Genomic DNA, 21347 nt, shown 5'->3' with positions numbered 1-21347 from the left:
GTACTTTATTAGACTGCCTTCTTCCCTGCAGATTCAGAGTTAACTTTTAAATTAAGCATCTACTGTTTGAGATATGTGTTAAGTGCATTTACCTACTTTTTCTTTGCAAGCATTTCGAGATTGAAAAGTTACGAATCCCGAAGATACTCTCCTGCTTCTTGCCTCTCAGCATATTCACACATTATTATACTAGATTATTAATGTGTATATGATAGAAAGAAGGAAGAAAATTATTGGTTTTGCGTCTTGGGGAAGTTTGGAGAAGTTTCCAATGTAGTGGATACAACTGGCCTGTCTTTTCTCTCCCTGGTGGAAATACTCATATGACACAAACCTCTCTAGGATCCCCACCACCACCACACCGCCTGCACTGGGGCTTGAAGAAATCAGTGTTGAAATTCAAATTATCTCAAGTTAACTCAAGGGAGTTTTCCACAGTCAATACCTCAAGATTAAGTATATAAGAGGTGTTTTTCCAACAACATAAGTTAAAATAATAATTGACATCTTTCCTAGATGTACAGGAGAGGAAGTGTCAGCAAGGGCCTAAGTGTTTAAAGCTCTTTGATTTTACTGGACATGTTCATTCTCCAACTGCCTTTGTGCTACATTTGAGTTACTGCTGATGACCAAGCTTAATCTAGAGACACAGGCAGGCAGGAGACTGACTGCACCTTTCCCATTACCCTGTTCTATTAGTTTCTCTGTACATTCTAGTCATGAGAATGTGTCATTTCTTATGATATGGAGGATAACAAGTTTTTAATATGATTATCACCAATTATGACATGAGAAGGAACAGAAATCATGCTATCTTACAAAATTCATCTGAAGCCTAAAGGACACAGTTGCTTTCTTTATTTTCCTCTTCTGAAAGGTCAATTTATCGCTGCTCATTACTAACTAGCTTTGGTTTACGATTACATCAGGGAGTTAACTGAGATTTACACATATTTATATTTATACTTTTTTCACTTCAAAAAGCTTTCCTTAAGAAAACAACTAAATTCCTTGACTTTATTCTAAAACTACTGGAAAGGCAGCATACATTCAGTTTAATGTAATTTATGTAAGATACTCTTATTTTTATCATCAAGTAAAAATATATAGAATATTGATCTGATGTTAAATCACATTTTCTATACATGCACATGCAAACATACATATTCATCTGGCTACACACATGTATCAAACCCTCTGCTGAACTTACCAATAGCTTTTGAGGTCAGTGAAGCATAGTGATTATAGACTTAAGCTTTGGAGTGGGTAGACCTGGGTTCAAGTCCTGTCTCTGGCTATGTGATAGCACACAAATTACTTAACCACCTGTACAGTATTCCCTTCTTCTAAGGAATACATACTATATAAGGGTTAATGTGAAGATTAGATGTGGTAACATCTAATAGACCTGTGCTTCTACAACTCTAAAGTATACACAAATCATCTGGGGATCTTGTTAAATGCAGATTCCAATTCAGTAGGTCTAGAATATTACTAGCTCACAAACAACTTTGAGTAGCAAGGCACATGCTAAGATTTCACAAAATGGAAACCAAAATTGCTATCCAATTGTCTTGCAAGCCAATTAAGATAAGAAAACTGAGAAAGGTTTTTGTTTGGTGACCAAAGCGAGCTAGGTACAAACTTAGTTTTTCTAGTATGGAGAGGATGAAGATTTTGAAGCCACTGCATAAGAAGTTACTTGACTAAATTTCCATTTTCTGCCCAGGATCAGTCAAAGACCATCTCACCCCCATGAGAGATGATAAGGCTTCAAATGCCCTGAAGTCTCTTACCTGTCATAGTCTTGGCAAATCTCCCCCACAGCTACCAAGGCTTTCAGATACTCATTGGGTTGGTAAGGGTGGATGTAATGCAAGGAACAGCTGTTCCTGGGGTCCCCATTTGAGGCAGTGAAATCTATAGCTACCTAAAAGAGAAAAATATGAGAAAAGGTAAATTTAAAGTGAATGCATCTCCTAGGAATTGTGATCAGCCACGAGAGAGACATGGCCTCAGGTAAAAATCAGCACATTACATATTCTGCCAATAAAGGAAGAGCATAAATTAATCAGCTTGAAAACCTAGTTATTAACTTGGTTGAGGCCATTTCTGCAGTCTTCAATCTCCCTCCCAACCAGTGCCCTCTCTTCTCCCTGTTTAAATAGGAATTTGAGATTGACATATAGATCAGAAAGCCCAGATGCTATTGATCCATCTCACCAGGCAGCAAGAGTAAGAATAGAATATCTGTCCTCCATTTTCACAATTCACTAAGAAAAGACTTCTGTGCTCCCTGGGTAGAACAGTTCCATCTATGGGGCATAGGTAAGATCCCTTCAAACCAAATTCTGTGTTAAATGTACAGTTTTCATAACAAAGCCATTGTTATATTTCTATGAGGGGCCAGATGCAGAGATTTGTTAGAGTGGTTATAACAAATTTTCTGCAAGGAGCAGCTCTGTGTAAAGGCATTCATCATTTTGGTTCCCATTCATGTAAGAACTCCTGCCTACAACAAAGAGGATGCCTGAATGTTACCGCATTGTGAGTGGAAAGTGGAGAAGGGAAACCTGTCTTGCCACCAACTAGTCACTTATACTCCAACTTCTTCAATTTCTTCTGACCCCCAGTATCATAATCATCTAAGTACAAGTTGACTCATGGAACACTTCTTTATAACAAAAGAAAGAACAATAAATGCTTAAGCCTGAGGATGTTAACATGAGAAGAAATACTACTTCTAATTTCCAACATCACCACGATCTAAATAAAAGTTAACCCAGCAAAAATAGCTTCAAGGGAAGAAGGTTTAAAAAAAAGTCATAGGGGAAGAAAGAAATGTTTGCATAATTTCATTTCCTTCTGGGGTATGGTAGAATGCACTCATTGACTTACTGTGGCTGAAAGGCTCTATTTTCTCATATGATCCTGGGGATCATAATGGGAAATGTAATTTGTGTTATATTTGGTAAATTCCATTATAACAAATAACTGGAATACCATTGGATGTATGAAGGTTGGACATTATTTCTTTTTTTTTTTTTTTTTTTTTTTTGAGATGGAGTTTCGCTCTTGTTACCCAGGCTGGAGTGCAATGGCGCGATCTCGGCTCACCGCAACCTCCGTCTCCTGGGTTCAGGCAATTCTCCTGCCTCAGCCTCCTGAGTAGCTGGGATTACAGGTACGCGCCACCATGCCCAGCTAATTTTTTGTATTTTTAGTAGAGACGGGGTTTCACCTTGTTGACCAGGATGGTCTCGATCTCTTGACCTTGTGATCCACCCGCCTCGGCCTCCCAAAGTGCTGGGATTACAGGCTTGAGCCACCGCGCCCGGCCTCGGACATTATTTCTAAAAGAACAGAGAAAACCTGCCATGTGTTTGTTTGTGCTTCTTAACGTATAAGTTAATGGGGAAAGAACATTACTCACATCTGATATTATACCCTGTAATCAAATCAAAGTGACTAGGAAAGAAAAGCATAGGCTAACTAACAGTAATTCTTTTATAACCTTTTTAATTTTCTTTCATGAAATTACTTTTTCATCTGTTATTTATTTATTTATTTTTTCTTCCTTGCCTCTCCATGGGACTATGCAAAAAATAAAGCCAGGTAGGATTCAAACTCTGTTTTCAGAATACCCAGACTTTTTTAAAATTAGGGGATACCTACTGATAAGTGCCTACTGATAAATTCTGTTTTCAGAATACCCAGATTTTTAAAAAATCAGAGGATGCCTACTGATAAATGCTAGTACTAAGAGTATGTTTTTTTTTTTTTTTAAAAAAAAAGGTTATGTGAAGAAAAATTGCAGTTTCTCCCTGACTCTTAGATGTCCTTACTTTGAATAACAAAGGAAAGAAGAGAGAAGTCATCTCTGTGCCAGGCACTGTGCTAACTGTGTGTGACACAGAGGGCATGATATTACTTCATTTTCATGTGACGTAGGGTAAGAGGGCTTGGAGTTGGATTTATATTCAGGCCTATATGGCTCTTTTCTACCTTTCTCCATTATGCTAACATACATCCAGGAGAACATGTATGTCTATGACCAAAACACCAGGACTTCTCATGGGCATAACTATTCTAATAAAAAATAGAAGAGATTTGGCCTGGAGGTAGGGAGATTAGCTAGGAGGCAATCACAGTAATTTGGGGAAGAATTTCCTCGAATAAACTCTTTGTTACCGAAAGAGTTGTAAAAGTTAAGAAAAGGAAAATTGAAATATGTGTGTATATATGTTTGTACACACAATAGTGGGAGAATTGTTACGAGGATGACTGGAGGTAACCCAGGAGGACCAGTAAAGTCCAGTGTCTTCTGAGATGGGTTTATCCTGAAGGCGAGAGCCAACCCACTGGAAAAAAGAAACAAAGACCTTAGGGTGAGGTCCTTTTAATCAAGGACTATGATGAAAAGCTGGTGGGAGGGAGGAGCCTACATGTATTTTCTGAATGCGAAGGAAGGGAAAAGCACCCCAGGATCCACCCATGAGGCCTCAGCAAGACAGAGATCCAAACACATGCAGATAATTCCAGGGAAATTTCTGAGAGGAGCACTCCAGAGATGTTTGAGAGACAATGTTTGAGAAAATCACATTTTCAGGGGCCTCCTGGGTTTACCAAGCTCAACTCACAGATGCCATTCTCAGCCTTTTACTCCTAATGGGACATGTTTAATGGATGACGGCACTTTGCACAGGTGTACATAGTGTTTAAAACGTTAAAGTAAAAAACAAATAAATAAAAACAAAACAAAAAGGTAAAAGTAGTGCTGGAAAGGCCAGATGTAAAGCCACTTCTTTTCCACTGAGGAAAGCATGTTAGTACTCCAGGGAATTCTAGAGAGTGTGAAGATGTTGTTATGGCGATTACCTTGATTCTGCTTTAATTTATCTAAAAAGTGAATCGTTGACAGGTGTTGATACTTTATTATTAATAACAAGCACCTCGCGGCCCACCTCACTTCTGTTCATGGTATCTTTCATCATGGATCACCACCTTCTCACCACTGTCATGCTTCTGCCTCTTGATACTGAAGTTAACAATCTCCCATGTGCTGGCTGCCTGACTGAGACTCCTAGAGTGTTAACGGTGTTCTGTGATGACAAAAACATGCTGGTGTCTTGATATAAAACCAGAAAATGAAATCAGGTTATAACAGGCCAGAGGAAAAAAATCCATAAAGAAAAATGGCTGCTCAATAAACATTCCTAGGCACTGGTAAAATTCTCCACGTATGCAGGCACCCAGTGGCAGCATCTGAGCCCGAGTATATCGCCTGGATGAATTTGTTATATCTAGATAAGTGTGCGTAATGTCTGGACAAGCATACATAGATTTTGGCAACAGTAGTTTTTAAAATAATAGAAAAAAACATATCACAGAGCTGGGGATGGGGTGAGGCAAAAAGAAGTACCTAGTTTGTAAAACCCAAGGAGGCACTCACTCTCAGCAGGCCCTACACTTGCAAAATCCACAGATGAGAGTCTCCTTAAATTTTGCACCCCAGTTGTGTCTCTTGCTTTACCTCCATCCTGGCCCTACTATGTCATTTTCATTCCTGTCAACTCTTCATCGTCAGGCTTGGAATAATTTTCTTACGCTTGACTAGGGTAGGGCAGAGATGATGGTGAGAAGGGAAGAGTGATTGAAGAAAGTAAGGGTAGAAAATGAATAGGGTTTAGTGACCAATTGAATGTGGAGTTGGATGTCAGTTAGGGAAAGGAAATGACTAGATTTTTAGGTGACAGAGGAGGATAATATATTTTGAAGATAGTGAAACAATGTACAGGCTAATGCTAGAAGGTTAGTATTGGGCTGCCTGTTCTTGGTGGTACCATATAAACATTCAACATGCCCTGTTGAAATTTTACTATTTCTTTTCAGGCAGGTCTCTAGGGTTTCCACTTTTCCCATGGCAATAGCCCCTATGTCTATGAAATGAGAGAGGCCACTTCAGCTCAGGAAATTCTCATATAGATGTTGGGGAGGCTATGAACTTAAAAATTAACTGATGAAAAAGGAAATAGGCTTATGATTCTTACCATATAGCTCATTCTATAGTTCTCATGGATCAACACAAAAATATTTTATCGTGTGACTCGACAGCAGTGGACAGTCTTAAGTATGAGTCAGCTAAAATATTTTTATTTTCTGGAAAGTGGTGGTTTCTTTTTTTTTTTTTTTTTTTTTTTAAGTGAGACAGAGTCCCCGGGCTGGAGTGCAGTGGCGCGATCTCGGCTCACTGCAACCTTTTGTCTCCCAGGTTCAAGCGATTCTTCTGCCTCAGCCTCCTGAGTAGCTGGGATTACAGGTGTTCACCACCATGCTCAGCTAATTTTCTGTATTTTAGTAGAGACAGGGTTTCACCATGTTGGCCAGGCTGGTCTCGAACTCCTGACCTTGTGATTCGCCTGCCTTGGCCTCCCAAAGTGCTGGGATTACAGGTGTGAGCCACCGTGCTCAACCGAAAGTGGTGGTTTCTAAAGCCTCTTTTGTGAAGTTGGAGATAAATTATCTATCTTCAGGTGGTGGTCTTCCACCAAGAATTCTCTGTGCTCTTTAAAGTTAGCATTAGTACAAAGAGAACAGAGTGAAAGGTTAGGTTTATTTTAGAAAGCAACAGGGAGGCAGTGAAAGATGGAATTAAGTTGAGAAATAAAAGCAAGAAAATGACTGAAAAATGCCAGTTTGTGGAGGTGGCTACTGATGCCTGGTTTTCTGAATGTCGGCGAGCTCATAGAACCACCACATTTTCATTTCCTGATACGAAGCATTTATGGAGACTTGTGGTTCTGGTATGTGCCCCAATCTTCATGGCAGGCAGCACGAGAACAGCCGCCCAGTGCTTTTTCCTTCTGCCCAGGAAGCCACTGCTCATTATTAAGCAGAGCTGTGGAACAGCTTTGCAAAGCCTTGTAAAGTAAGAGTGCAAAATTCTCCCTCCATGATACCAAGTCCTCAGTGTGTGGAGTTGTTCCTGGGAAAAGGCTGGCTGCAAATGATGAGCATCTTTCTTCGGGCATTTTTAGATTCTTACATGAAACAACTCCGCTCCTCAGATCCCTTCCCTTCATCTGACAAATGGGTCATTTGTGAACATTGTCGATGTTTTGTAAGGGAAGCTGCTGTGTAACGACCTCTGGTTAGCTGTACCTGCAGTCTACCTTTGAAATCACATTCTTGGGCAGCTTTTTTTCTTTTCAAATATCTGCATACAATTTGGACCTATACAATGAATCTTGTAGGTGGAGATACTGTTAGTCTGGACCATTTCTTGAACAATAGGTTACGTTTTTATTCTTTTCTATTTTCAGAAAACTTTCTAAGAGGGCAGTTAAATAGGAAAATAGGGAAAGACGCCTAAGCTTACTTGGCTCATTTTTTGGAAATGACAAAGCATTTGGCTCTTTAACTGATCGTACCCTGGCTTTGCATAGAAATTCAGTAAGCAGGGCTCACTAAGTAGTAAGTAGACTCAAAGGTCTACACCAGAGTAGATCAGTGTTTAATCTGGGATGTACAAGAAAGATTTAAAAATATAAACTGGGCCACAGTGTGCACATAGGATGCCCTAAATGTTTTAGGGTTAGAAGAGATTTCCTGAGGCTGAGCATGGTGGCTCACATTTATAATCCCAGTGCTTTGGGAGGCTGAGATGAAGGGATAGGTTGAGGCCAGGCGTTTGAGACCAGCCTGGGCAACATCACTAGACCCCGTCTCTATAAAAATTTGTTTTAAAAAGCAGCCAGTGTGGTAGCACATGGTAGCAGTCGCAGCTACTTAGGAGGCTGAGACAAGAGCATCACTTCAGGTTAGGAGTTTAAGGTTGCAGTGAGCTGCCAGAGTGCCACTGTACTCCAGATTGGGCAATGAAGTGAGACCCCTTTTTTTAAAAAAAAAAAAAGAAGAAAAGAAAAGATTTCCTGAGAGAAGCTTTAATACGTGATCTAAGTTTTTAGGCTTGAAGATCATTCTGGGAGAAGTTCCATTCAGTTTATTATATTATTAAAATGTAAACAATAGTCAGAGGTAAGAAAAAGCAACATTATCTTCAATTTTTAAAAATTTGAAATGTACATTTCTTTTCTAAGAAATGTCCATTTAAACATAATAAGAAAAAAAATCACTCACTGTTCCACTAGGCTGGTAAATCATATTTTATTTTTCTTTTCCTCTTTAGGTGTTTTATACATGTGGTTGTAATCATAGAGTAACTCTGCTTTGTATTTTTATAACACTATGTCATAAACATGACCTCGTGTTATGATCTAAACCTTAGAATTATAATTTAAATTGGCTTTATCATAGGCAATACTAAATACTATGATACTAAATAACATAGTATTCAAAGGCATACTGTAATTTACGTAGCCATTATCTTATTATTAGACATTTAGGCTGCTGACAGCTTACCTGTGTAAAGACCTGTGTAAAAATCTGTGTCACAATGAACATTTTTGAGCATACAAAAAAGCAATAACTTTCAAAAAGACCTTTGCTTTTTCTACCATTTTTTTCTTTTCCAATACCTTACAGCATCTGTCTGTTTTATGCTATCTATAACTTTGTATTTTGTGTGTGAAATTCGAGTATCTGGTTTTATTTTTAGCTGCTCTACCATGTGCCGAACTCAATCTCTCACCCTGTGGTCTCTGTGTCACCTCCACCCACCTCCTCAAAGCCTGCAATGCTACAGTTGCTCTAAAGTTCTTATGACTCAAGGATTCATGTGAGGTACAAGATTTGTCCTCAGGGGTGCCCTTGACCTCCCAAAATTGCATGCAAAATTGGATGTGTGCACTTTCCAGTAAGAGGCTATAGATCATGTATCAGATTCTCAAGTGGTTCAGGTGACCAAAAAAAGATTAAGAATCACTGATTGTCTAGGACTCTTTTTAGCATCATTTATCTCTTTCCTTCCACTGGGCTGTTGCCTCTGCTTATTCAGATTCTAGCCTAAAATCGCTTCTCTTTTAATCTTTAAATTGCCATCCTACTTGTACCTCCTGCCTTCCTGTCACTGTCAACTTTCTTGAATGAATACTTATACCTGCTGTGTTCACTTCTTTACCTTCTGTTTACACCCCAACTCCTGGATCTCACCCTCCTGTTCTGCTGAAGTTGCTCTTTTGAAGATGATATACGCCTACTCCTCATGTGGTCTTCACCTTCTGACTTCTCTTTAGTGTGCAAGATTGTTGCCCTTGATCTTAACTTTAGCTTTTTCCTCCTGGGCAACTGAACTACTGCCTCCTCTTGGGCCTTCCTCTCCTTTGGCGTTTCTTCTCTCTTTTTTTTTTTTGAGACGGAGTTTTTGCTCTTGTTACCCAGGCTGGAGTGCAATGGCGCAATCTCGGCTCACTGCAACCTCCGCCTCCTGGGTTCAGGCAATTCTCCTGCCTCAGCCTCCTGAGTAGCTGGGATTACAGGTACGCGCCACCATGCCCAGCTAATGTTTTGTAGTTTTTAGTAGAGACGGGGTTTCACCGTGTTGACCAGGATGGTCTCGATCTCTTGACCTCGTGATCCACCCGCCTTGGCCTCCCAAAGTGCTGGGATTACAGGCGTGAGCCACTGCACCTGGCCTGGCGTTTCTTCTCTTAACTGTTTGCCCCTCTTTCCTCTGCTGCCAGATAGAGTTCTCTACAATTTCCTGTCATCAGGTCCCTTTTCTGTCTATATTTTTCTCTTGGGACATCTCATCCAGACCCACATACATGAAGCTCCTGACTCTCTCCTGAAACCCAGGTCCATATTTATAAGTACCATCTCCACTGGGATACCTGAAAGTACCTCCAACGTGTCCAAAGCCAAATTCATCATCTTGCCTGCAGCTGCTCTTGACTTGCATATCTCCCTGACCAGAACCACCATGCTCTGTCAGTCAGGCACAAAAGCTTTGATTGCTTTCAGTCTTCTCATTGTATCCTAGGCAGAGGCTTAGTGCTGTTCTTCCCACAGTACCTCTCCAGCTGCTGCCACTGTTGTTTAGCCTCTTTTTACCTGGCACCAGGCCTGTGGCAGTGGGCTTCCATCTTTCCGTGCTTCACTTCTCATTCTCCCTTCACCACCATCAAACACTCCCAGCTTTACTCGTCTAAAGCATGTGCCTGTTGCTTCAATGCGGTCCTCGCTGTCCTTTTGATCATGCAATATCCACCCAATTGCCTCAAAATTCAAAGCCCTTCAAGTTCTTCAAAGCTCTTCATCCGCAATACTTCCCAAAATACATCCTGTTTGTTCATATTAACCTAAGTAAGGCTTTAGTATTTATAACTAGAATATAGGGGTATACAAATATTTAAGTTTATGGGGGATGCTTTTTAAAGCAAAACCCCAATATCATAGTTATTTATCCAATTTGTTATCTTTTCTAAATCTTACCTCCCTTTGAAGGTTTAGGTTTCAATTTATTACAATTTGACAAAAGTATTTTGAGCAGCTCAGCAGCTGAGGAGAAAGATGCCCCATCATTAACACTTTTAAGGTTGAACAAGAAACACTAGCATCTGTGGAAGATGCAAAGGCTTTCTCCCAGTCCCTGCTTATACTTTGTATTGGTCAGAGCCACTACAGGAAACAAAAATCCACCCAAAAGGTGTTTGAGGAAGTTTAACAAAGGGAAAATTTCCGAACATGTGGAAAAGATTAATGGAAACTGACCAGAAACAGTGGGAGGGAGCAGTTAGTAGAATTCAGTAAGAGGAGTATCTTCAGGACATTCTGTCAGGAACAAGGTTGCTGCCAAACCACAACCTGGTGGGCAGACAGCTGGAGAAATACATGTTCCAAGTTCTCTGTCCTCCTATTCTTTGATCTCTGATGGATGCCCCTTGTTGGACAAACCCAACCAAAATCTTAAGAGCTGGAGAGCTTGGATAGTGCATCTAAGGAGGCTGGCTTCCTGGGGGCACAGAAGGGAGAGTGGAGGAGGATGAAAAGTGGCTTTAGGGAAGGAAATGGGGAACATCTAGAACTTTGTGTCACTTCTGGTGCTTTAAGGCCTTTCTCCAGGGAGACAAAAAGTTTGTGTTGACTGAAGCTCCTGGTTGCTCAGGAGCCAAGGGCCACATAACGTGCCAATTGGGATTTTTGCCTCTGAAAGCCTCTGAGGCATAATTACTGCAATGAAATACCCTTTCTGTCTCTCTCCTCTGCCAATCCCCATGCCAGGAAGCCTTCCTCTCTTCACTTCTCATCTCTCTGCCGCTTCCCTTTCATGTTGCCAGATTTCAGTAAAATAACCAGGCATATAATAAACACTTACAGACCAAATTAAATAAGACAGGATACTTTTTCTTAACAATTTGCATTACAGCTTATAATTTACATTAAGTTGCACCACTTGAGCAATAAAAAATTTATAATGAGAAAGCCAACTTAATTTTGGAAGAAAATGACAGAGAAGTGACTGGTATGTTTCCTTTGGTAGAACACTTGGAGTAGAATACCTAGCAATTCTCTTCTGAGGCTCCAACCTGAAACCCTACAAAAGGAAGGACTTTGTGGAGGAACTATTGTTGGCTGCCTCCTTCTCCTTGGCACTCATCTGTACATTCTCCTCTTCTTATTCCTGGCTCCAGACTGCTCTCCTCACTCACACCTCCCACAGGTCTATCAGTTGACACTGCAGGGCATGGGAAGCTGTGGCTGGGGTGTTTTTGATGACAGACACTGAAGTGGTACTCCCAGTGGGGGAAGGTCAGCAGGCTGAGACAGGAGGGGAGAACAAAGCAGGACACAAGGACATCTGAAAGTCAGGAAGTGGAGCCGGGAACCCTTTGGGTTGGAGTTCAGTTCCTGATTTTTGTTGGGGCAGATTCTTTGCAGCACAACTTGAAGGGCAAAGCAAGCCCCTGAAGGTTGAATTACAGAGTTGTTCAAGGGCATGGGATCTACAAAATCTAAACCAGACTAAAATCAATGGAGCTTCCCCTTGAAAACCTATAAATAGTTTCCTGAAATCACTTTTTTTTTTTGCCTAAGATCTTGGGAAACTATTTCCCATAGGTCTCCTTTATGACATTGCTTGCTTCCATACTTCCATTTGGGTATGTTCAGAGCAGCAATAAGCCCGCAGGACAGCTAGAGTTAGATGTGTACCCTCAGTGAACAGAACGTGCTTGTTACCTTCTGTATGTGACAGTGTGAATGTAGGAAGGCTTGCTGGCTGTGCATTAGAGAATCTTAGACTTTAAAGAGGTGGACAGACTCTAAAATTAGCTCCTGTAAGTGTTCAGAGATAAATGCACAATATCCCAAGTTTAGGCACGACATAGGTAGACCTCCCTGAGATTAGCGCAGAGGACACTTCCCTAGTTAAGGAGAGGCTGGTTTAGTTAATGGCCATTTATCTCATTCCTTTGAGACCCCTTTTAGTCCTTTGAGTACCACATCCCTGGTTCCAGGAATATATTGGTCCCTTCTACTCTCTTGGGTCCAAAGCTGGACTAAAAACTCAAATTCATTTTCTTTTCTTTTTTCACATGACTGAGCCAGTCAGGGAGCTGAACAGGGCTGAGCTTCATTAGTACACTTCTGTAAGATGAGAAAGAAATGCTGTACAAGTTGTATCTCCTTTGTTTACATCCACATTGCTTTCTAAAGGGTTCTAGCACATCTGTCTTTTGCCATCTGGAGATTCTTTCTGGAAGTCATATTTGACCAAACCTAGGAGGATTTTGTATATTAAGTCAATGAAAGCCAGTTGTTCCAGTACAGATGGACTCACAACCTTGACCTACCTAGGCATTTTAAAAAGACTCAGCCTACCCAGTCAAATATACATCAGGGGTTTGTAAATCCCAAGGGCACACAAATTACACACAGGGGATGATCCTCGATCTACCCACTGAGTCTAAACACCCATTCTGCTTTTCAACCTGGACCTCAGCCTGGTCCTCCAGTCTTTGGAATTCATCTTTTTATTGCCGTATGGCTTACTCTTGGTACCAATCACTGGGTATGACATTGGTGCTTGTGGTCTGGTCACATGAACGCAACCATGGTATCTTCCTTGGCTCAGTGGAACTTACTTGCATGGCTTACTTTCTTCTAATTTTTCTCACCAGGTGATGAAATCTGACAGGCTATACTGCTTCATGCCTCACATAGTTACTGAAGAAGTGGGGAGCATTAGGAGGGTTCCCCAGACCACCAGAGGTTGAGTGGGAAATATTTCCTGATATGATGCTGAAAACTATACTTACTAAAGAAAACAGAAGTGCGAACACATTTCAAAAACATGATACCATACGACCTTTCAACAATGAGACTTAACAAAGCTGACTGAAGGTTTTGATAAGCTTTTGTCTCCTTATCCCCCAAACCCAGTGGCACTCCTCATCTCTTGCTTCCTGAATAAGAACAAACATGAAAACAACTTACTGTAAACTGGATTTGGCAGCCACCCATGATGTAGTCCAAGAAAGAGTGCATCTTGTGGATCTGCATAGGAGGGGAGAGGAAACTGGGTTAATAACAGCACAGTCTATTTCCTGATATATCAGAGGCCTAACGGTTGGTGACTGATAGGCTGCTAAACCAGAGGAAAGGGCAGACAGGCATAGTCAGAAAATGACGGGTCAGTTAAGTTTGTTCTGTTAAAGGGGAGAAGGAAAACAATAGCAATACAGATGAGCCTATGAGAGCTGCCAATATCTATCCCTTGCTCCCCTCTATTACAATTTATGCAAATTTTAATCAGCTTCTGCCTCTGAGATGAGACTAAAACTATATTTTCAAGTGTCACTACTGTTTTGAAATCAATAATGTCTCAAACTTGACTTCAGTCTTGCCTCCCTGTGTCTAAGTCCCAGTCCTGGTGACATCTTTAATATGCAGGTGATTTTGACAGGCAGTTTTAAGAAACCATTAGCTGAGAAGGTAATCTACTGACAATTTCCAATTAGTTAAACCCTTCCCCTGCCATGAACACCGACTAACATTTATTGGGCTTTACTGAATGTCACGTACTTAGCATCTTTCACCTCATTTAATTCTCGGAACAACCCTATGATTTACTGAATATTTCAAGCCTACTGCTGAGACCTACTGCTCAGAAAGAAGATTCCTTTCAAAATATTACAGCTCATCAGCAATAGACCTAGTTACACAAAATCTCTGATGGAGATATGCAAGGAGTTTTATTGTTGTTTTCATGTCTGCTAACACAATATCCTAATCTGCACCCCATGAATCTAAGGGTAATTTTGACTTTCAAGTCTTCTTATTTAAGAAATATATTTCATAAGGTTATAACTATCATTACAGTAGTTTTTCTGATGCATCGGAGAAAAGTAAATTGAAAACTTTCTGGAAAAGATTCATGATTCTAAATGCCACTAAGAACATTCATAATTCATGGGAGGAGGTTGAAATATCAAAATTAATGGGAGTTTGGAAGAAGTTCATTTTAAACCTCTAGGATGACCCTGAGGAGTTCAGAACTTCAGTGGTGGAAGAAACTGCAGATGTGGTAGAAATAGCAAGGGAACTGGGATTATAAGTGGAGCCTGAAGATGTGGCTGAATTGCTACAATTGATAAAACTTGAATAGATGAGGAGTTATTCTCATGGATAAACAAAGAAGGTAGTTTCTTGAATCTACTCCTGGTGAAGATGCTGTGAGCACTGTTGAAATGACAGCAAAGAATTTAGAATATTCCCTAAATTTAGTTGATAAAGCAGTGGCAGGGTTTGAGAGGATTAACTTCAATTTTGAAAGAAGTTCTACTGTGGGTAAAATGCTATCAGACAGCATCACATGCTACAGAGAAATCTTTCACGAAAGGAGGAGTCAATTAATGAGAAACATCATTGTTGTTTTACTTTTAAGAGTTACCTCAGCCACCCCAACTTTCAGCAATTACTACCCTGATCAGTCAGCAACTATCAATATCCAGATAAAATCCTCCACCAGCAAAAAGATTATTACTTAAGGCTCAGATGACTGCTGTATTTTTTTTTTAGCAATAAGATATTTTTAAATTAAAGTATTAAATTTTTAGACATAATGCCATTGCATATTTAGTAGACTACTGTATAGCGTAAACATAACTTTTATATGCACTGGGAAATGAAAGAATGTGTATGACTTGCTTTATTGCATTGGTTTGGAATGGAATCCAAAATATCCCTGACACAGGCCTTTATACATACACATACACATATGCATATACATACACATATATGTACGTATGCCTGTACACACACACACACACACACGCACACACACCCCATGAACACACATCTATCATCTGGATAGCAACTGAATCCTGTATGATGGAGTCAGAAACACATGGGTTAAAATCTCAGCTCTTAAATTTACTACTTGTGTGACTCTGAGCTAGGTACATAACCTCAATTGAAAGCAGACATCTCAGGGTTGTGGTAAGAGTTAAAGAGAGTTTATTGTAGTTATTCTTATATAGTAAGTACTCAATGAGTGGCAGCATCACTCCTGGCTTTGAGTTAAGCAGTTTAATTATTACCACATGTGATTCTCTGCAAAGCTATAGCCCCTTTGGAAGGAATTAGAAAGACCTTTAATCTTCTTCTGTTGTCATGTTTTTATGGTATCCTTTTAGTATGAGTAAGATACCACATATAAAGCACTGGACAGGCTGGGCGCAGTGGCTCACACCTGTAATCCCAGCACTTTGGGAGGCTGAGACAGGTGGATCATGAGGTCAGGAGATCAAGACCATTCTGGCAAACATGGTGAAACCCTGTCTCTACTAAAAATACAAAAAATTAGCCGGGTGTGCTGGCATGTGCCTGTAGTCCCAGCTACTCAGGAGGCTGACGCTTGAGCCCAGGAGGCAGAGGTTGCAATGAGCCGAGATGGTGCCACTGCACTCCAGCCTGGGCGACAGAGTAAGACTCTGTCTTAAAAAACAAAACAAAACAAAACAAAAACCACCACCACAACAAAAAAACCACTGAACACTGTGAAGGGCACATAGTAGGTGTTCTAGAAATGTTGGCTTCGCCCTTTGGAGATCTCCCTCTGGCACTGCTCTGGGCAGAGAAAATCCTGACCTATCAGTGGACCTCTCTTGTCTTTGGGGCAGGATAGTCCCTGGGGAGAGGATGGTGGCACTGGGCTGCCACAGCTCCATGATCACCCATGCTTACGTTTCTCATTTTATGTTCCTTAATACATGACATTTTTTATTTTTGTTTTAGAAGATCACATCTTTTTGACACTCTTCCTCTGACCACACCACTTGAACTCTTCCTCTCAGACAGCCCTAGCTTTATACTCCTGGAAGAGAGGGCTGCATACCTACCTTGCACAGATTCAGAATCACCGTGCCTGAGTTCTTGTAATTCTTCTTCTTGGCTTTATACTTGGGATTGATGCACTCCCACTGCACCTGAAAGAAGGGTCACAGTATGAGAATCTGCTTAGGGAAAAGCTGAGGCATTGAATAGGGCCAAGCTCCTAAGGTGCTGAGGACTGGAGGGCTGACAAATAGTCTGTAGGTGGTAACTCTTGCATTTACAGGAGCAATAAGGGGGGTGGTTGAGGGTGAGACTCTGCTGTCAGACTTCTAGGTTTGAATCCCAGCAACTCCATTTCCCTACTGTGTGATTTTTGGCAGATTACTTGTTTGCTCTATGTCTTGGATATCTTCTTTGCAAAATGGAGCTTATATCTATCTCATAGGATTATTGTGAAGACTGATTAATCCATGTAATAAATTTGGAATAGTACCTGGCATATATCAATGCTTACTATTAATATGGTCAAATCAAGCAATAGAGGGAAGAAGAAATCTGTAGGAATACAGTTGAGTGATACCCAGATACTAAGACTTACTGCCTGAGAATTGACTCAAAAGGTAGAAAAATTTAGGAATAGTGAATGCTGACTACAGAAATTTCATAGGGACAGTAATAAATTTACATAGAACTTAACAAAGAACTAAAATAATGGATTGACATATGTCCCAACAGTGACACAATAGATCTCCAAAGGGGCCTTTTTGAGGGATATGATCAGAGCTATAGGAGTGGCTGGGAATTGAAGAGTCACCTGGGAGCTAGTTGAAGAGTCAGCTGACTAGGAGAATAGGTATCCAGCCTATAGAAGATTTAATGAGACAAAATCAACTGTGAATAAAATATCCAAGAGTTGTTGCCCGCTATTCCCCACCATCCTATGAAAGATGAATCTCTGGATTTCTACTCAAGAGAAAGAATTTCTCTCCCTGAGAATTAGAAGTGTCTGAAACTGAAGTAGTTTCTGAGGCAGATGCAAATGGACAGACTGATATAGCAGTGGCCTTCAATAATCTATTCCTCTCGGTGTCCATGCATTTATATAGTTCCCTCCCACAAGGATGCGGCGTTTAGTCACATGACTTGTTTTGGCCAATGGGACATTAGCAAATGTGATAATAGCAGAGCCTTGAAAAGCGCCTGTGTATTGGGGCTGGCCCCTCTCCTGCTTCTGTGAAGTTTTCAGGGTCATGTTAAAAAGCCTACAATGGTCTCCTGGAGGATACAAGTACACCTGGAGAACTATCCTGGCCATCCTGGCTGCTGAGGCACAAATGCAAGAGTGAGTTCTGTTGGCACCACATGGAGCACTATGGGGAACAGAGAAGATTTCAGCTAAAATTGCCAACCCAGAGAATGGTGAGTACATAGTGATTGGTGTTTTCAGCCAGGAAGTTTTAAGCTAATTTTTCACTCAGCAACTGATAACTGATACCGTAGTTTCTCATCACTGGGAAGGTGGCAGCAGGACTGGGCAACTACATAGGATTTGGAAGACGGAGGTCTTATACCAGTGAAGGGTTCTCTATGATTCCTTCCAAATATGGGATTTTTGGGTGAAAGAAAGAAAGAAGAAAACATTCAAAGCAGAATCTAAAATCAGATCCCTAACCTTGTTTTTTTCACTTAAAGGCCTAATCTCTTAATATGTCCATAATGAATGTTGCCTTTAATTCCTCCCTTTTTCTTTTCATTTACTCTCCAGGTGTGTAGAACTTGATGAACAAGGATTACAGTGCATCTCAAAGTAGATGTAGTATTTCTATACAAAAGAGCCCAAGTTCCTCCCAAACCCATCAAAACTGAAATTGTCTTTCCCCCTAAAGCTTCCTCTAATATTTCAGTAAAACAGGTGCCTTAGGGATTTACCTAACAGTTGGAAAGAAAAGATACTAAAATTAGCTGTGCCATTTTTTGTTATTCTCAATTATTTCTATTAATCTCAATTTCTGCCATCAAGCAGGATATATTGAGTTAAAGATTTTGAATTCTATTAAAAGTTATAGTGATCATCCATGAAAAGTCTACTCACTTCCTTCTCAGGCTAAGATGAGGAAGGCCGGTTGGCTTAGTCAGGAGAGGGCTCCAAGGAAGTTGAAACAAACCTGTTGATATTCGGGGTCCTTGTGCTTGTCAGATGGGTAGGGAGTCCTGATGGACCAGATCTAAATATTTTGCATCTGTCTTGGGATGAAGTTGGCATATAACTATGGGCTATACACTCTACTTTCCCAATCCCATTTAACTCTCCCCACAGCCCACTTTGATAGATGGAAGATGAGGCTTGGAGAAGAGAAGGGAAACTTGCCCAGGCCATACAGGTAGTAACTGATAGACCTGGGATTCACACCCACATCAGTCTCATTCCTAAGCCTGGACTATTAACCACAATGCCTTCTTCTAGGAAGGTCCTGGAGTAACTCCCCTATTCTTGCAAGCTTCCCCTTTGGCCACCCCAAACTAAGGATGCTTACAAATGTTATTCAGGAAATAATCAAGGTTAATTAAGAATTTACCCTGTACCTATAGAATCATAACTCCCACAGGAAAAGGAAAGTTGAAAGATGCTGTCTCTATTCTCTCTGATGCTACATAGTGAGATTCCTCAGGATTTCAGTTTCCTCTATCCTTTCTTCAATCCCTTCTCTCTAGGTGTACTCAACCATTCTCTTGATTTTAAATATCCTCTCTTAGTTGATGGCTCCTAAAATACATTTACAGGTAAATGTCTCCTCTGAGTGCCAGTTTTTGAAACCAGATTTTGAAAACTTCCTCATAAACTGGACCTCCCTGCCATAATTATTCCTCATCTCAGAAAATGGCACCATTTAACCATCTATCCTTGAGTCATTCTTTTCCACCTTCCCTATATCCAAGCCTTCAACGAACCTTGTAGCCCCTAGTTCCAAAATACGTCTTAAGTCTATCCAATTTATCTATCTCTATGTTTTCTTAACCCAAGTCATTATCACCTCTTATCTATAGTAGTAGCCTCCTTACAGATCTCCTGTGCCTCTCTTTAATTATCTGCACAGTAGCAAAAGTAATCTTTTAAAAAATTACAACCAGTCATGTCATTCTCTAGCTAGAACGCTTTGCAGCACTGTCCAGTAGAATTTTCTCAACAATTGGTATATTCTGAATCTGCACCAGCCACATGAGAATATTGAGTATTTGAAATGTGGTTAGCATGGCCAAAGAACTTAATTTGCTACTTAATTTTATTTTGATTAATTTAAAAATTTAAATAGCCACATGTAGCTAGTGGCTACTGCATAGGAAAGCACAGCTTCCACATGCTCTTGGTACATTTAGAAGAATCTGCCTTTCCTGGCCTCTGGCCTTGTTTCTCACCACATCCTATGAATGGTCTCTTCACTCTCTGCTTCAGATATACTGGTCTCTTTCCAGGTCCTCCACCACACCAAGCTCATTCCTGCCTCTGTACTTTGCAATACGATTCCTTTTGGTTCAAAGCCTTAATTATGGTGCACATAGAGCCTGGCACAGTGCTTGGGATTTAGTAGATGCTACTCGATAAATATTGCAGAATCAATAAATAAGAGAATATTTCCCACTATATAAATAACACCAAAATGGGGGCTGGGTAGTTGAACTAAAGTTTTTCTGGTATCTCAGTGATACAGAAAAGCGCAATAGCATATGGTCCATTTCCTCAGTGGAACTTAAAAGATTTCTCTCTGTTTGACAGCATTAGGTTTTGGTATATTTCACTTATGGTATGTGTTACGTTCTTATTTTTAATATCCTTTTAGGAGCCTAAAAATGAAATATTTCCTATATTTACTGCTTGGGCTGTTTCTATTTATAGAAGTGGATAAGGCAAAACTTTATAAAACTCTTTAGAACTCTAGCAAGTGGTATGAATACTGTCATTGATTTATTAGCTAAATAGGTGTAGTTCTGCAAATTCAATAGAACAACAGTTTCTCTAGCTATAGTCCTTGTTAACTTGGGAATGACTTTGGTTATAATTTAGTGTGGTTTTAACTGTGGCTCTGAAACTCTGCATCCTGGCTTGTGGGTGAATGTCTCTGTGCGTTTGACAAGTTTCTTGTAATGCTGAGTACCTAATAGAGCATTTACAGCAGGTTTTGCAGGAGCTAAGTAGAAAGCTGTCATTGTTTCCATTGAGTTTCCAGACCAAGGGTATGTGTTCAATAAATGGTCTGATTCAGATTATGTTTCTGACTCTAAAAAAATGTTAGTTCATTTCCATCCAGTTTGATTATATCCTGACCTTGCATATGAGAAGTTGAAAAATGAGTTGGGGCATCTTTAATCAGCACTTCTGACCAGAGCAGGCACAGAGGATTATCTCTAAAGAAGAAGACTTTCTCAGCCAAGCGCAGTGGCTCACACCTGTAATCTCAGCACTTTGGGAAGCTGAAGTAGGTGGATCACAAAGTCAGGAGATCTAGACCATCCTGTCCAACATGGTAAAACCCTGTCTCTACTAAAAATACAAAAATTAGTCAGGCATGGCACATACCTGTAGTCCCAGCTACTCAGAAGGCTGAGGCAAAAGAATCACTTGAACCCAGGAGGTAGAGGCTGCAATGAGCTAAGATTGTGCCACTGCACTCCAGCCTATGTAACAGAGCAAGACTGTGTCTCAAAAGAAAAAAAAAAAAAAGAAAGAAACAAAGAAAAGAAAAAGACTTTCTCAAAAGCACTGAGCCCTCAGCTTTCACTCCTTTCTGCTCCAGAAGGAGAATGAACTCTAGAATAAGAATGGCAGGTATCTTGGGTTGAGTTGCCCAAGAAGCAAACTTTGAGGCAAGAATGTTAAAGTAAGTATTCTGTCTGGGAGGTGATACCAGGAAGTATGAATAGAGGGATGGGGAATTAGACAGAGGAGGCATCCCCAAAAGGGTGCACCTTCAGTTACCACTGTGGATAACTAGGTCCTGCTGGGGAACTCTGGAAAATTGTATAGAGAACATACCTCAGAGTTTTGCTAGTTGAAGGGCAAGGGAGCTGGGGTATCTATACACCAACTTCCATTAGTTATTTGTTGGGGGATACCT

The 21347-nt window shown here is 40.4% G+C and overlaps 1 protein-coding gene across 4 annotated transcripts in view; it reads right to left on the bottom strand.

The window, feature by feature from the left end:
• CPNE4 (copine 4) overlaps positions 1 to 21347 on the bottom strand; it is a 500113-nt gene that overhangs the window by 26077 nt on the left and 452689 nt on the right. For all 4 annotated transcript variants that reach the window (XM_032266629.1, XM_032266638.1, XM_032266658.1 and 1 more), the window contains 3 exons: positions 16302 to 16388; positions 13396 to 13455; positions 1797 to 1930 (listed from right to left, as the gene is read on the bottom strand). In XM_032266629.1, the coding sequence (XP_032122520.1) occupies positions 1797 to 1930; positions 13396 to 13455; positions 16302 to 16388 (281 nt within the window). The remainder of the gene's footprint in view (positions 1 to 1796; positions 1931 to 13395; positions 13456 to 16301; positions 16389 to 21347) is intronic.

The sequence above is a fragment of the Sapajus apella genome, unplaced genomic scaffold (genome assembly GCF_009761245.1).
Source record: "Sapajus apella isolate SASKATOON/1434 unplaced genomic scaffold, GSC_monkey_1.0 scaffold4, whole genome shotgun sequence".
In the NCBI taxonomy this organism is placed as follows: Eukaryota; Metazoa; Chordata; class Mammalia; order Primates; family Cebidae; genus Sapajus; species Sapajus apella.
This window is presented reverse-complemented; position numbering and strand designations above follow the sequence as displayed.